Source organism: Argopecten irradians, unplaced genomic scaffold, assembly GCF_041381155.1.
Source record: "Argopecten irradians isolate NY unplaced genomic scaffold, Ai_NY scaffold_0179, whole genome shotgun sequence".
NCBI classification, from domain to species: domain Eukaryota; kingdom Metazoa; phylum Mollusca; class Bivalvia; order Pectinida; family Pectinidae; genus Argopecten; species Argopecten irradians.
In genome coordinates, this window is record NW_027187646.1 from 1 (window position 1) to 17455 (window position 17455).

General features: G+C 36.3%; 1 protein-coding gene and 1 pseudogene across 1 annotated transcript; one reads left to right on the plus strand and one right to left on the minus strand.

Annotated features, from left to right (window-relative positions):
- The first annotated feature begins 3177 nt into the window (after positions 1-3177).
- On the plus strand, positions 3178-5300 carry LOC138311990 (ATP-dependent DNA helicase RecQ-like; annotated as a pseudogene).
- Positions 5301-6423: 1123 nt separating this feature from the next.
- On the minus strand, positions 6424-12830 carry LOC138311991 (uncharacterized). Its single transcript, XM_069253093.1, is given in 9 exon segments — positions 6424-7847; positions 7850-8137; positions 8684-8814; positions 9035-9161; positions 9613-9898; positions 10200-10387; positions 10616-11083; positions 11401-11499; positions 12554-12830. Coding segments are annotated over 7 exon segments (2364 nt in total). The 5' UTR covers positions 11078-11083; positions 11401-11499; positions 12554-12830; the 3' UTR covers positions 6424-6965.
- Positions 12831-17455: the final 4625 nt, after the last annotated feature.

Sequence of the window (17455 nt, forward strand, 5' to 3'; positions counted from 1 at the left end):
CGGTTGCTTGAAGGATTTGAGAATCTAGGCAAGCAATTAGCTGAATCAAGGGGGATAATCCTAGGTTTAGGAAATGTTTCAAATGTGGTGAAATGTAGCACATGAAGAAAAATTGTCCAAAGGAAGTAGATTCTAACTCAACCGTTCAAAAAAAAACATGTAGAGGTCGAGCATGAGCCCGCACGTTTGACAGATTGTACGGAAATAAATGAAGAGCTGGTAAATAATTTCCGGAAGGGCCTCATACTAAAATAAGTATAAAATTCTATAGTGTCTGGTTGTCATTTCCTGGATGGTTCAGTTATGGGCAGGAACTCTAGGTATCTGATAGACTCTGGATCGTCAGTAACAATATTCACTGATGAGTTATATTTTGCACTACCTGAAGATAAGCGTCCACCATTAAATCCTGTAAGACTTATGTTGTATTCAGCATCTGGAAATGAATTACAAGTGCAGGGAAAGGCTACATTCAAGATCAAAAAGGTCGTTTAGTCTATGAGCAGGAAGCTATTGTAGCTAAGTTAGAAGGTTAAATGGCATATTGGGAATTGATTTCCTTTCAAAGCATGATGGGGAAATAAACTTTTTTGGATAAAACCATAAAGTTAGCAGGTCAGAAAGTGGATTTGGTCACTAACGGTTATACTGGTTGTGCTCGTATTAGGGTTGTTGATTCTGTAAAAATACCCCCCAGCTCAGAGGTTTTTCTGAAGGTATATGTATATGGAGTTCTACAGGGCACAAGGGTAAGTGAAACACAGGGACTTGTTGAGCCAATATCGTATGTAGTTAATCAGGTGTTGTTAATGGCCAGAACACCCCGGAGACCAAGTGATATGTATCTCTGTCCTCAATCTGATCAATTTGAGTGAAAACACGGTAGTTGGGAGTATAAATTCCATTGGAGAAGTATATTCCCTAGATTGCCAGGTAGATAAAACGCAGGAGCTTCCAGATCATTTAAAACCATTAGTTGAGAATGTTTCACTCAAACTCTCCAAAGTTGAAAAACTCGAAGTCGTCAAATTAGGTCAGACCAGTATTGTTGAACACAAGGTCGAGGGGGCCGCGGTGGCCGAGTGGTTAAGATGTCCCGACATATTACCACAAGCCCTCCACCTCTGGGATGCGGGTTCGAATCCCATGTGGGGCAGTTGCCAGGTACTGACCGCTGGTCGGTGGTTTTTCTCCGGGTACTCCGGCTTTCCTCCACCAACAAACCTGGCACGTCCTTACATGACCCTGGCTGTTAATAGGACGTAAAAATAAACAAACCAAACGATACAGGTTAAAATACCAGCTAGACGCTTGTCCCCAGCTCAAAAAGATATAGTTGAAATAGAATTGGACAAAAGCTTAAGGGTAACATTATCAGACCTAGCTCTAGTCCTTGGTCTGCCCCAGTTGTCCTCATCACTAAAAAAGACGGGTCGATAAGATTTTGTATTGACTATAGACAATTAAACTTCATTACAAAGAAGGACGCATACCCACTCCCTAGATGTTGCACTCGACACTCTGTCAGGGGCGCAGTGGTTCTCCACCCTTGACCTTGCCAGTGGGTATTGGCAGTGTAAGATGGCTTATGAAGATAGGGAGAAAACAGCATTCAGTACGCATAAAGGGCTATATGAGTTCAATGTTATGTCTTTCGGCCTTTGTAATGCTCCGGCTACATTCTCAAGGTTGATGCAACTCACCCTAGGTCAGCTTAACTGGGCCAAATGTCTCTGTTATTTGGATGATGTTATAGTCTTTGGTAACACTTTTAAAGCTGCTTTAAACAATTTAAGGGAAATTTTTCCAATGTTTTAGGAAGGCTAATCTCAAGCTAAGAAGTGCTCACTGTTTCAAACAGATGTCTCGTATTTGGGCCATATTGTGTCTGATAAGGGGATAACCTGTGACCCGAGTAAGGTCAAGGCTGTTAGCGAATGGCCTGTACCTGGCAATATCACTGAGGTTAGGAGCTTTTTGGGATTAGCAGGTTACTACCGTAGGTTTATCCCTAGTTTCTCCACTATAGCATCTCCATTAACCAAGTTGACTAGGAAAAACAAGAGGCCCATGGGCCTTAACGGTCACCTGACACCCCAATAGTAATTTGTCATTTAAGGGCCAACATAATAGCTATGAGGGACTTTAACACATGGTGTGTTAATTTTTCCCTCCTGTATTCAACACAGAAGCTGAAGTAAATATGAACTGATGTTGATGAAACTGTATGCAATGAGGTTTTGGATGAATTTGCGTACTGGAACAATTTATCATATGGTTGTTATTTTTCTTTCTAATTTTATCACCCTATGGTCAGGTGACCTAAAAATTTAAGCAATTTGGACCCCACTGGGCTCCACCCCTCAGCCTTTGGGGATGAGACAGGGTCAAAATGACATAATAGCAAAATGTCCTCTTGTGGTTATAATGTGAATCAAAAGTTTGAACAATTTCCAGTAGAAAATAAACAAAATATACCCAAGACGTATTCAATATAAACAATTGCAAACTTAGCCTCCTCCCCAGGGGCAAACAAAGAGGCAAAGGATTATAAAATTCACAATTATGATAAAGCACCACAATATCTTTAGAACACAAGGTCCAATAATAGCATTATTACAAAGGACATGAACTCTATTATATAGTTACCGTCGAAAAATTCCCTTTTTCAAACTCATCCTAGATCTTGTTGATATAAGGCTACATACAGAGTTTCATCAAAATCAGTTCACATTTACCAAAGTTATCTTGTTCACAAGCACAATGATAAAAGTTAGAACAAAGTGCAATAACTTGTACGTTACTGTCGAAAAATTCCCATTTTTTTTCGTACGAAATCTTGTTGATATAAGGCTACATACAAAGTTTCATCAACCTCAGTTAACATTTACTCAAGTCATCATGTTTACAAAGTAAAGTTAACGCACGATGGACAATAGGCTATTGCAGTAGGTCACTATGACGTATGGTCAGGTGACCTAAAAATAGTAACAGTGACCTTGACCTTGACCTGGCAATCCTGAAATTATATCTTGTCGAAAATATTATGGTCCTTTAAATTTGTGTGAAGTTTGATCAAAATCACTCAAGGAATGAAGCCGCTAGATCACTGAAAAGGATTTTCTTAAAATAGTAACGGTGACCTTGACCTTGACCCTGCAAACATCTGACAGTAGCCCATCGAGGTCACCGTCCGCGCGACCTTCGAAACTAAGAATATCATTAAAACATCGACCAATCAGAATTCGTCTTTCAAAGCGCGGTTCGGGTCTTCTGTCAAAATGGCGAATATGAGTGCAGACGAAGCGATCGAAAGCGTGTTGGCCACACATTTTCAAATTGACACGATAAAACCCGAACAAAGGCAAATATTAGATGCCTTATTAGCCAAGAAAGATTGTATGGCCGTTCTTCCCACGGGATTTGGGAAGTCCCTTCCGTACCAAATGTTGATATCCACGAAAAGAGAGATGGGGGTTGACGATGGAATGAAAGTTGTTGTTAGTTCGCCATTGACAGCTCTAATGCAGGATCAATGTGATCGTTTGAGCAAAATCCCTGGCATCAAAGCAATATATAAAGGTAAATCATTTGTTAAATATTTACAATATACATGAAATTTATCGATCATCGATGTTTGAAACATCATGACAAAATTGTTTACGTTGGAACGTGAATGTTTCATTAATAATTTAACGGCCGATCGTTACGATAAACAAAACAGCACAACGTGTGTTTCCATTTAGTTTGTTTTCAATTTACAGGAGGTTGTTCTCAAACTGACGAAGACATTGAAAGTGGATCTTTTGATTTTTTATTTGCTTCACCAGAGACATTAGTTGGTGATCAGAAATGGAGAGTTGCACTGCAGCAGTTTGAAGTTTCGACTATTGTCGTTGATGAATTTCACACAATTGCGACTTGGTTAGTACATAATAACTCTGTAAATATAATACTATAAGACAGTGTAGTCTAGTCCAACACTGATATTAAAACACAGACATAAAACCTTGTCAATGTTCAACCACTGTTAAAAGTCTATAACGAACCATCAAGCAATAACTAATTGACAAGTGACCCTAATCTGATTAGTGTTATTACCCATTCTAGATACTAAATAAATACTATTAACAAAGAAAGGTAATATTAGAACATATGTCACAAATTACTAACAATAATGTTTTTAAATTTTAGGGGAGAAGATGAAGGAGACTCTAAAAAAGCATTCAGAAAATGGTTTTCATGTATAGGTGAACTTAGATCACTGCATCCACGAGCATCAGTTTTAGCTTTAAGTGCGACATGTACCCAGAAAATTTCAAACCGAGTGAAAAAAATTCTAAATTTGAATTCAGACAATCTTGTTGACATTAGAATTTCACCAAACAGGGAAAACATAAAAATAAGTGGTGAATAAAGTTGCCAACAATACTGAAATGGCAATGTCATGGGTTGTTAATGGACTACAAGATGGACTTTTCCCAAAAACTTTGATTTATTGCATGTCAATAAAAGATGCAGCCAATATATACACTTATATACTACAGGAAATACCAGACTGCAAGTGTATTGACATGTTTCACTCAGAAACAGAGGATGTTAGCAAGTCAAGAATTATGGATTCCCTGAAAAACCCAAACAGTGACTTGAAAATAGTTGTAGCAACTAATGCCCTAGGTATGGGCATTGACATAAAAAACTTTTATAATGTTGTATTATATGGTTGTCCAAAGTCCATAGTTGACCTCGTGCAAGAGATAGGCCGAGTGGGACGAGATGGAAAAAATGCTACCGCCATGCTTCTCCATAACTCATACCATTTACGTGGAGTAGACAGCGATGTCAAAGCTGTTTACACGAAAAGTGCTGATTCTGACTGCAGACGTGCTACTATGTTGACACCATTCCTGTCCACTGCAGAGCTTTCAGACCTAGCCAAAAAAAGAAAGGGACTATTCTTGTTGTGATTTATGCAACAGTATTTGTTCATGTGAAACATGTGCAAGAACACACATTGAAACACTTTTTCATTTTGTCTCTGATGGAAGTGACGAATCGGAAATGTCCGAGAATGAAGCAGTTCCAGATGTGCATGTGTCAGACTTTGAGGATGAATTATTTGAAAGTCGTTGAAGTATTCGTATTCCATTTAATAAAACCGTTCATACTAAAATAGCTGTTTTACTGAAAATCGTTTTCAAATTATTTCATACACGCACAACCAATATCCTCTCATCCCCGATACTCCAGGAGTTTCTATTGTTGTCTTTGTATCCACCACTGGACTATCTCGCATTCAAACCAGGGATTGTTATAACACAATTAATAGTAACCCTGGAGTATCGAGGATGGTATTTCCTATGAACACTATTAACATCATCAGGAGTCTTTTAAATGGAGGGTATGACAAGCTATTGTGCCGTATGTACAGCAAGGTTGTCAGTATTACAAAACTTCATTATACTAGTATGGTTTTGTTTTATTAGTTTAACGTCCTATTATATAATTAACTGCCAGCTCAGGGTCATGTTAGGACATGCCAGGTTAGTTGGTGGAGGAAAGCCGGAGTACCCGGAGAAAAACCACCGATCAGCGATAAGTACCTGCCAACTGCCACACATGGGATTCTAACCTGCATCCCAGAGATGGAGGGCTTGTGGTAATATGTTGGGAAATCTTTACCACTCGGCCACCGTGGCCCCTCATTATACTAGTACCGGTAACTACTACACATAGCTTTAACCACATTTCATTTAGATACACACAAAGGCAAGATTAACGATTCTGAGACTTTATTGAAGTACAAGAAAACATCAGAATATTTTAGCAAACTGAAACTTATCATTTGTTAAATATTAACTTGGTGAAGTTACAAATAAAGCAAGTACTGTAACAGGAATCAATGACAAAGCTACATACATGTATGTCATTCCTGGTACAATTTCAATTTGTATGAAAACAATCTAAACATTCTGACATTTCTCTTTACAGGATTTAAATGAAGAGGAAATTTCTTTAAAAAATGTGCAATCATAATTTACAACTTGCATCAATTCATATCGGTTTGAATAATTTTTGTTGCTACTTTGTCATTTCTGTTACCAAATGTCATTCGTGTTACCTGGTTTTAATTCTAAACATTTTCAAAGTCATACGTATACAGATAAAGTATTTCTGTTGCTTTAATTTGCCTCTGATTATTACTTATTTCAATATCATAGTATAATTAGATGACATCAAACTAGAGCAATGAAGATTCATTTAATAGAAAGAATCATTCTTGTTACAAACTTCTTTTCATTCCTGTTACCATAAATGAAAACTTGACCTTAACAACTACTTACACTTCAGCATGTATTTCAAAGTTGCAAAGACTTGAAAAGTCAAAATAGTAGAATCTATGTCCAACAAGATCATTTCATAATCAAGAAAAGTATGGAACTTTTACATATCAATGATCATTCCTGTTATAACCACATTATGCCATTCCTGTTACATTATCCATGGTAACAGGAATGACTGAATCATAATGCTTTCCCTCATTGACAAATAACCTTTATATACGATATCAAATAAAGTTATATTTCTTGAAAATGAAACCAACTCTGAAAATGATATTGGTTAATTGAATAGTTCAGTTTCATATATTCTTATGAGATATCCATGGTAACACAACTGACACGTAAAACTGATTCTTTTTTATCTGACTTTATGAAATAAAAGTCTTCGAAGCTCCTTAATCTGACAAAGCACTTTCACCTACATCTAAAGCCCATTGCTCAAAAAGGGAGTACATACACTACTCAGCACTAGCCATTTAAAAACGTAAAATGTGACTGAGAACCAATCTTAAAATGACCTTAGATGTTGATAAAATCTACAGCAATACTAAACCAAATCCTCATCACTACGACACAGCACATAGATGTAGTTGAACAGGAAACCGAAGTCTTTCGTCTGCTTCATTAAACCCTGTTATTCCTTAATCTATGATATGCATGGAGGGGTTTGTGCCTGTAAATGAAGGTTCCAAGTCCTTGAAAACATTTGTCAAAAATGTTCTTGTCAGAAGAAAACACTCTGCACTTCATCTTTCTACCACTGATGTGTTTCAATGCATCAAGATCTATAAGATCCATGAAACACTTCTTCACATCCTCACAATAAGATGGCAAGTGATGGAAGCCTTTACGTTGTGAAACATCACATACCGAATCGTAGTGCTTCACAAAGTTCATTAGTATTGGAAATTCCTTTGACCGAGCTAAAATGCTGTCTTTTGTCTGGAATCCAGAACAAGTGACTTTACTATCACGGTTCAAAAGTTCAACATATTCATCTAACGCCATATTGTTGTTGGCTCCTCCCTGTAAATTTATGCATCGGTTTGCTATAAGCCGAATTCTTTGGTCATCAGGTAAAATGCCTTCTGTTAAGGCAATGAGATGGACAGATCCAATACCATATTTGGTTTTGTTTGTAAGATTGTAAATGGGAAGTTCATATTTCGCGGAGCGAACGGAACGATATCCATCTGCCATGTCCACAGCCGAGTCCAAATTTTTGTGCAACAAAGTCAGTTTAAACAACAGATTACAGTAACTTTCAATTTCATCATTGTCCTTGTTTAGTTTTGGCTTTTTCACTGGTGGAACCTTTGCGTTGTGTTTGACTTCTTCGTGCACCTTTAATGATCCCACATAAGCATATGTCTTTTCACAGAAATGACATTTCACTCTCCCATCCTCCATGTTTGATATCCAATAGTTTTCTGGATGGTCAGGATCACTGAGCACTTCTCGAAGTTTTTCCATCAAATCCTCACCATTATTGAAAAAATGTTTCTCTTCAACAAGCTTCTGCAAATTCCGTTCAGCCAGCCTATCTTAAATTCAGGTGTTGAGTTATTGAAGTCCTCTGGAAGTGGAATAGGTTCTTCGAAATTGGAACTACCAAATTCATTCAGGAACATAACACAACACAAAGCATCAAGCACTGTGTAGTATAAAAGTTTGTACGCTCTGTAATGATTTCTGACATCACTTTTCACATTTCTGGCATTCAATCTATTGCGAAAATAGTACATTGTGCCTTGATCACTCCCAGACTCAGTGCTGTAAGTCAGTCTTGCAATAGCCTAAAAAAGGGAAAGTAGTGCATTAAGTAGTGCATTAATTTGACAAACATAGGATTTGAACTTACCATGTCCTGTTGGAGGTTTCCGAAACATTTAATAAATAGGGAAAAGTATGTTAAGTCTACATAAAAGCCTTAAATTGTTGAAATCCAAGATGGCCGTCTGTCGGCCATTTTGTTTTTGTGATCAGTCTTAAAGTGCAATATGCAACACTATAGACCAAAAGGATCCTATGAAATTTGAGTTCTCTCTGAGAAATAGCAGAAACAAGATTTTTTTAAGAACGGACGACAGACCACAGATGACAGGTGAATTGACTAGCCGACATCTTGATCTGATGATGGTAGGGCAAAAACTTAGTTTCAAACATTCTGTATGTACAAGACATTTATTTCAACTGGTATAAACAAAATTTGATACCTGATAACATGAAATGTAACACATGTTACCATCATATCACCACATATAAGCTTTAAATAAGACAATTTATGTTAAAAATACATTATCTATTTCAGTGTAGATTTTAATCAGATTGTATATATGTACCTCCAAAAAGTTCATCAGTCTATGGAAATCCTCTATTTTAGATATGAAGCCTTCCAGTCGACCAGTCCGGGTATCACTATTTAGCATAGCTTGTTGGCCTCCTTGTATTCTTTCATCAGTTAATTGGTCACCTGAAAAAAAGAATACATCTACATGAAAACATCTCTCATACCTTTGCAGCATACATGATCTCATTGAATGTAATCAGGCTTATCAATGGATAATGTAGCCCCTCTTTCATGAAAATCCTTGCATTTAACACTATAACCTGGTTTACATTGATACTATCTGATTTCTTAGTTACGTAAGATATACTCAATGTTAATATGTAAAAATTTTTGTTTAGCTTACCTCCAAAGAAAACTGGTTCCAATATATCTTCATTCTTAAACGGAACATATTTGGTTTGAAATTCCTTCAACAGCTTGATAACTTCCGCAGTTTTGTTTTCATTGCAGTCTGATAGCCCGAGAGAGTACTGAAAATAACACAAGAAATTACATTCATTATATGAATAAAATGTGAAACCAAAACAATTAAGATGAATTTTTAAGCCAATACATATTTTGTTGAATATATACTAACTGATACATTACTTTGTATGGACAGAAAACCTATATCACCACCATGTTTCGAATAAATTTGTGGTACATTTCAATATAATTAAAACAAATAATTCCTGAAATACATCGGCGTTTGTCGAACACCACTGTCCGAGATGGATAAAAAAACGCATAAATCAAATTTCTTGGTTTTAATCTCCTATGTAAAGATGAGAATTTTAAATGAAATATCAAAGCTCTACCAAAGAACACTGGCTTTTGTGTTCTGCAAGATATGGATGGCAAAGTTTTAATTTTGTTTGAAAATAGTGAAACACGCTTTATGGTTAATACATGTACAAATATACAGAAATGATAAATTAGCACCTGCTTTGTCTTTTCTCCTGCTCGGTCACTGAATTGGTGGGCCAGATGTTTCGGATAGATCTTCCCATAAATTGTTTTCATCTGTGATAAATTCTGTATCACAGAGGACGCAACAATAAAGATGAGCTCATCCATCAGTAAACTTTGTTCTTCTACTGAAGGAACGAACTTTTCAACCTCAATCTTTGTGTCTGTATCCTCAGATTGTCTTTCAGCAGGTATGACCCTATCAACTACAACTATTGTATTGAAAAGGTGTAGTGATATGGTCTTCTGCTGAGATGTTCTGAAAGAACAAGTAAAGATAAATTAAAACTCTATTTATAAAGTTTTATCTCCCTGGCTGTTCATAGGATGTTAATATAATAAAACAAAACTAAACAAAACAGTTTATAATGTGCAGACCAGAAATAAATGAAATAGCTACATTACACATATCTTATAGTAATTGACATAAGTAGATTTGCAAGTTTATCATATTTATTATACCAACACGCTGATTTTAATCAGATTGACAATTAACAGAAGTTAACATTCTAAATTAAAATTAAATTTTACAGATATTTGTTTCAAATACACAGACTCACCTGAAAGATGGTACAATGTTTTTATCCAAGTTATCACCTACAAGCTGATATTTATTCCGTCCACCGTTTTCCCATTCAATACGAAGCTTCAGAACCTCTTCATCCAATGTATCTTTCCACGAAACAAGTTTCTTGCGCACAGAACTGGATGAAACACACAATCCAATTTTTGCAAGTCTGTCAATATCCTAAAAATTAAAAATCATGCATTTTTTATTCATATTTTGCTGAGTCATTACCTTTTAATTTTTATGAGATGAAATACATGTGAAGCTGTTACTAATTTCTGACATCTTCTTATAGCATATTTTGTACTGGTATATGCAAAAAGATTTATTTTTGCAGTAATTTAGACAAAATTCAAAATGGCTGCCTGTCTGCCATCTTGTTTTACATAAATCAATTCAGTATCTTACCCTCAATGTGCATCCACCGTGAATAAGCACAAATGCTATGCAGTAATGGAGTCCTGACATCTCTAAGCTGCGACCATGAAGACCTGAAGCTACAGCATGAAGAACATTCATGAATTTTTTTTCTCTGGGTGAAACTGGGATATCACTTACTGTAGACCTGACAATTTTCAAAACATTTGGTGCACAAGTTTCTAGTTCCTCATGCAGTTTGTCCCATGAAAAGTGCAGAAGATTGTTATGGTCTTTCAACTGTAGAACAGATCCAGATGTTCTTTTACATAATTCTTTAGATTCTTCTGCTATAATCTTTGATGCTGCATCTACCACTTCATCTGGGTTGGTCTTCGCCAATAACTTTGTCACTGACAGTTCAACATTTTCTGATTTAAATATAGCTTTACAAAGCTGTTTATGCATTTCATTCTTTACTAATTGTGTCCTTGGCCCACTAGGATATGTCATGACTATCTGAAAATATTGATAACATCTAATGAAAATAAAGTAAATATGATATGTTAGCATACCATACATAATGTAATTTATGATGATTTGTTTTTGCAAGAGATCATTAATTTATAACCACATTTTCTCATTCTATTTTAAGTTTAAATCTGAATGTTATACACTATCATTTCACATAAAGGTTTTCATTAATGAATGTGAGAAGTTGAAAGTTCAAAACTTCAAAACATTTACTTCTGTGATACTTAAAAACACAGATATTAATTTATACAAAAGTTTAAAATATTTCATAGTCATAGTTTTAATAGACATATATACTGTACATTTATATGTGATTTGAAGGTAGTCCTCAATTTTACCCTGCAGCAGCTCTAGATATTCTTCCTGAAAAATGATGTAGGTACACCTAACATAATGTTAGTCTGAAAAAAACAAACAACAAAGTTAACAATAACAACTAATAATACATGCACATGAACATCTTTAAACAACAAAAATTGCCAACCAAGGGCAAGGCATCTAGCTATCAAAAATCCATCAAACTTATCTCAAACAACAGAATAAAAGTTTGAATAGGAATTATATATGTAATGAGAATCACATATCAATTAAATCAACATATTGTAACATTGTCATGAAACAATAATATTAATGTAGTGATTGAGTGTCACCAATTCAAGATTCCTATTCAAAATTTTCATTAAACAAAAACAATAAAACAGGTAAATTTTCTGTCTTAAGCTTCCACATGCAAGGAAGCTACATCTACATCTTTTGAAAACTTAAACAATTAATAACTTTGAAAATGTAATTACAGATGAAACAACACAAGACACTTTTATATGTGTGTGTATACATTGTATATGTATAACATACACAAAAATTCACTTATATGTGTGTGTGTGTGTGTATTTATATATTAAAAAAAAATATATAGAATATCTTTGTAATGGAATTAAAATATTAAAAAAACTAAAATTAAAACAGATCTGTAATCTCCGCTCTAGCGCTAGAGATTACAAACCTGTTTTAATAATTTTTTTAATATACATTTATTATAATACATACACAAAAGTCATTTATAAGTGTGTGTGGGTGTGTGTGTATACATAATATATAACACAAAAAGGCACTTACAAATATATGTATATAAGTGTCAAAGAGAGGGTGTTTGTGGATGTATACTTCATGTTATTGAATTGTTCATACTGTAATAATGAAATATCATTTTACTTAAAATTGAAATAAATTATTTTGAGTTTTGTGCATCAAGTTGTTTCATCTTTTTATCAAGGCAAAGACTGATTATTTATTAAAAGCACAACTTTTACCTGATACTTTTGAAATTCTTCCAGTTCAAATCATTAATGACTTGCACTCAGCTTAAATTTAATTTAATTATTTAAATAATCAGTCTCTTAATATCAAATTAACATTTAATTCGGTAATAAATAAATAAATATATGAATGTTATACCTCAACTTGAGTAGATAATTCTGGAGTACTAGTGCACTGAAAATCATCTGGATTGCAGGGAATGGTACTGAATGCTTTCACAAGTGACTTTTTGGCTCGGACACTGGTAGTTTTCACTTTCACAGAAGCTGGTGGTTTAGGTGGTATAAAAGATGTTCCTTCCAGCGATGATGCGATAGGTTGAGTGGCAGGCAATATTGGAATGCATGTTCGTACAGGTGGTACAGGTATACTTGTCAAGTGGGCTATTGGTGCTTGCGACAGCGTATTTGTTATGTCCTTGAAGGCTGGTATTTTCACTGGGCTGATGCAAACAACAGGTAATAACGGAGCGACCTTCTTCATAGGTGGTGCGTTAGGACTGCGTAACATTCTCTTGCAAATAGTTGACCGTTTAGGTGATAAAATGTTTAACATAAGTTTACTGGTAATACTGTTGGTTGTATTCTTTAGTTCAGTTTTCCTGTGTTTTACTTCCTTCTCGGGTTTAGCCAATCGTTCTAATGAACGATAACATTTCTGGCATATACCACATTCGTCACCCTCTGTCATCACACTTTGAATACTCACATTGAGAAAGTCTTCAATAGTTTTCGCGCGTTCCGTGGAAAGTTTCAGTTTTCTGTCTAAGAATAAGCGTTTGACATCTGTCCCGTCGCTTTGATTTTTCTACTTGTATGTATGAGAAACCACACAAAATGCACACATTCCCAAGAGGGTACGTTTTTCGTGGAGTAAGGGTTGTGCTAATGGACGCAGCCATTTTACCTGGTTTTTTTCGGAACTCATCGGATCTTATCTCTGAAGCTGAGAACTACGAAATACCAGTCATGGTTTGCCAGCGCTGTTCCGATTGGTTATTCGAAAGGTCGCGCGGACGGTGACCTCGATGGGCTACTGTCAGATGTTTGTAGCGGAGCACGTAGTAAGCGGAGTATCAAACAGCTGATTTTAATCAGATTGGTGATCAAAAGGAATGAAGCCGCTAGAGTGTAGAGATTTTCTAAAAATAGTAGCAGTGACCTTGAACTTGACCCAGCAACCCTGAAACTCGAACTCGTCCGAGATCTTGTTAATATTAAGCTACATACAAAGTTTCATCAATCTCGGTTCACATTTACTCAAGTTATCGTGTTCACAACAAAAAGTTAACGCATGACAGAGTGCTGACAAAGAAATTATCTAAAAATAGTAACAGTGACCTTGACCTTAGTCTGGCAATCTTCACACTCAAACTTTGTCCGAGATATTATGATACTTTGTCTATGTGTGAAGTGTGATCAAAATCACTCAAGGAATGAAGCCGCTAGAGTGCTGATAGGGATTTTCTAAAAATAGTAGCAGTGACCTTGAACTTGACCCAGCAACCCTGAAACTCGAACTCGTCCGAGATCTTGTTAATTTTAAGCTACATACAAAGTTTCATCAATCTCGGTTCACATTTACTCAAGTTATCGTGTTCACAACAAAAAATTAACGCACGACGGACGACGCACGACGACGAACAAAAGGCTATCGCAATAGGTCACCATGACCTATGGTCAGGTGATCTAATAAGCATTTTGTTTTGGACGATGAGTGTGACAAATCGTTTGTCAAGCTTAAAGAGCTGCTTACCAGCGCTTCGGTTCTGAGTTACCCCACTAGTAATGATCCCTTTATATTAGATACAGACGCAAGTCTGACAGGTTTGGGGCTGTTTTGTCCCAGGTTCAAAATGGGGAGGAGAGGGTAATAGCTTACGCTAGCAGGGCTCTGAACCGCTCTCAGCAAAATTATTGTACTACGTATAGATAGTTGTTAGTAGTTGTTACGTTTGTAAAATTCTTCAGACACTTTCTGTGGGGGAGACCCTTCGTAGTACGCACTGACCAATGACCATGCCTCATTAGTGTGGCTCAAGAATTTCAAGGAAATTGAAGGGATGTTGGCCCGATGGTTAAGTGTACTGGATATGTTTGACATGAGAATAGAACATAGACCTGGTAGTCAGCACATGAATTCAGACAGCTTATCTCGCGCTACCAGTCACAAGTGTAAATGTGAAACATGCCCATCTTGCTATCCTCAAGATCAGAATCTTCGCCAAGACAGTAACGAGTCTGCAGAGGCTTGTTTGTTTGTTTGATTAATTAACGTCCTATTAACAGCTATGGTCATGTAAGGCTGATGTTCACCAAGTCTCACACGAGACTGCTGTGGATTCTCTAAACTCTTGGTTACAAACTTGGGGAAGTGACACACTATTAGAGTGGCAGAGTAATGATCCTGTGATAGGTCCTTTCTTAAAACTGAAAGCGGAAATTCTCAGAAACCCACTAAATCTGAGGTACCTGTATTTCCACCAGGAATTGTCTCCCTTTATATGTGGGAACTACTCCATATAGGAGATGATGGGGTTTTATATAGAGATAAACCCTCAACACACCCAGCCAAGGGACACAAACAGATTATAGCTCCAGCCCGTAACAGGGATGAGGTGTTACAGTATCTGCATAATTTTAAAACATCAGGTCACTTGGGCAGGGCCATTACATCCATCAGAGGCGGTGTCTGGTCCATTAGAAAGGATAGCGATAGACATCATGGGTGGGGTCCCCGTAACTGCAAATGGAAATAGTTACATCATAGTGGTCAGTGATAATTATTCAGAATGGACTGAGGCCTATGCAGTGCCTAACCATACAGCTTTGACAGTTGCTGTTAAGTTAGTTACTGAATTCATTTGTCGGTTTGGTGCACCAAGGTATATACACTCTGATCAGGGGAGAGAATTTGAGTCAGATCTCTTTTTAAACTATTTGTTCGAACTAGGTATAGAGAAAACTAGAACGACACCGTACAGGCCAGAGTCAGATGGCCATGTAGAAAGGTTTAATAGGACTTTGATCCAGATGTTGTCCTCTTTTGTGAACAAGCAAATGGATGATTGGGATGATCACTTACCTTATGTGATGATGGCTTATAGGTCCAGTAGAAATATTAGTACAGTGTGCACCCCTAAATTAGTCATGTTGGGTAGGGAGACACCTTGTCTCCTTGATATGATGGTCAGGTTACCCCCAGGCTCTAAGGAGATATGTACAAACCAGTATGTCCTTTGGGTACAGGAAGCTATAAGGTCCGCCCATAAGTTTGCATTTAGGAAACTGGGTGAAGCTGCGAAGCGTCAAAAAACTTACTATGATAGGGATGTAAAGGAGAGGGATTTCTCGGAAGACAGTTTTGTCTGGAGATAGTATCCCCCTGCAATAAACAATAAATTAGGGCAGGGTTGGACGGGCTCTTATAAGGTGTTACGGAAGCTGCCAGATGTAAACTATGAAATAAAGAAAACTCCAGGGGCGAGGCCAATAGTAGTTCATACAGATCATCTAAAGCCATATCAGGGTAAAGGAACTCCGGAGGTATGGGTAACCAATGATATGGGGCCGTAGACTCCAAATGAGATCCCAGAAAGGTGTCCAAGGGAGTTAATCCAATCACCTGATAGGAACATAGTTAGTAGTCCAAAGGGGTGGTTCCGACTCCAACTTGTGACAGTCCAGGGGAGGTAACCCCCAGATTCACCAGAACAGGCAGGCGAATAATTCCTCCTAGAAAATACAGCCCATAATATATATATATACATAATATATGCAAAGGAATATGTTTAGTCAAAATTTCCAGGAACATTAAGATAGATTTTAAATCAAATAAGTTTAATCTTATATAGCTAATATTGTTTTGTTTTTTTTTTTTTTTTTTTTTGTGGAAGCATTTTACAATGCTGGCCATGATAAACTATGATTACTCATTCTAAATTAAATAATAATGATAAACAGGGGGGGGAAATGGAAACTTATGAGGGAAGCGTCATGGTCATGCTGACTGAAGTGACGAAGAATACCTAACAAGACAACATTGCACGAGAAATTACAGAAAGAACACCTGTATTACAGGTGACAGTCAAGGACAGATGACACGGAACATCGCACAGGGACTTGACACACTGACAAAACAGTGGAGCACACTTACAGCTATCATACGCCATCTGAGCCACTTTCAGTCACAATCAAATACAAGTAAACATGTCCCCCGCTACAGGAACAAGAATATCCGGAATTGTGTCATTACTCGTTATGGCCTTCTTCTTTTGAGTTTCATGACTCATTCAATAATGAAGATTACGTCAATAAACACATCAGTTAATAATTCGATCTGGATATGCCGCATTTAATATAAGCTTTTATAAAATAAGGATCTGGAAAAAGAAAAGAAAAACACCTTGAAAAATAGGGTTGCAAAATCTGCTCACGCTCCAATTTTGTTTTCAATTTTTGCAGTGTTAAAGGTCTAGGTACATAACTACTTTATATGTGTTTTTTCATCTATTTTATATTTTCAAAAAGCCATAAAGGGCATAAATTGAAAACAAAACGTTTGGCATGTGGCAAGGGGACCCCTTGTGTCCTCCTTTTGAACATATTTTTTTATTCTTAATTATTTTATGTTTATGAAAGATACTCTATTCTTTAGTTTATACCCATTGGTCATGATATTTATTATTTTTTACTAAAATTTGATTTTCAAGTAATAAAAATTGATTTTCAAGTAAAAGCAAAATCAAATTTTTGGCAGGATAAAAAATTGAGGATGTTGGGTTTGGTCGAAATATTTGGTATGTGATCGATTTTGCCCACAAAACCTTTTTAAAAATATGCTATATATACTTTTACATAGGTATAATCTTATAGCAGATTCTTTTTTTAATGAAATCCTGGAAAATGGCATTTCATAGGCTGAAGTGTAGCAAGAAGAATTTAAAAAAAATAAAAATTTGCCCTAGATGACTATAAATTCATTTGATCATAGGCACCATGATAAAACAACAGTTAGTGATAGAATTTTGTAAACTAATAT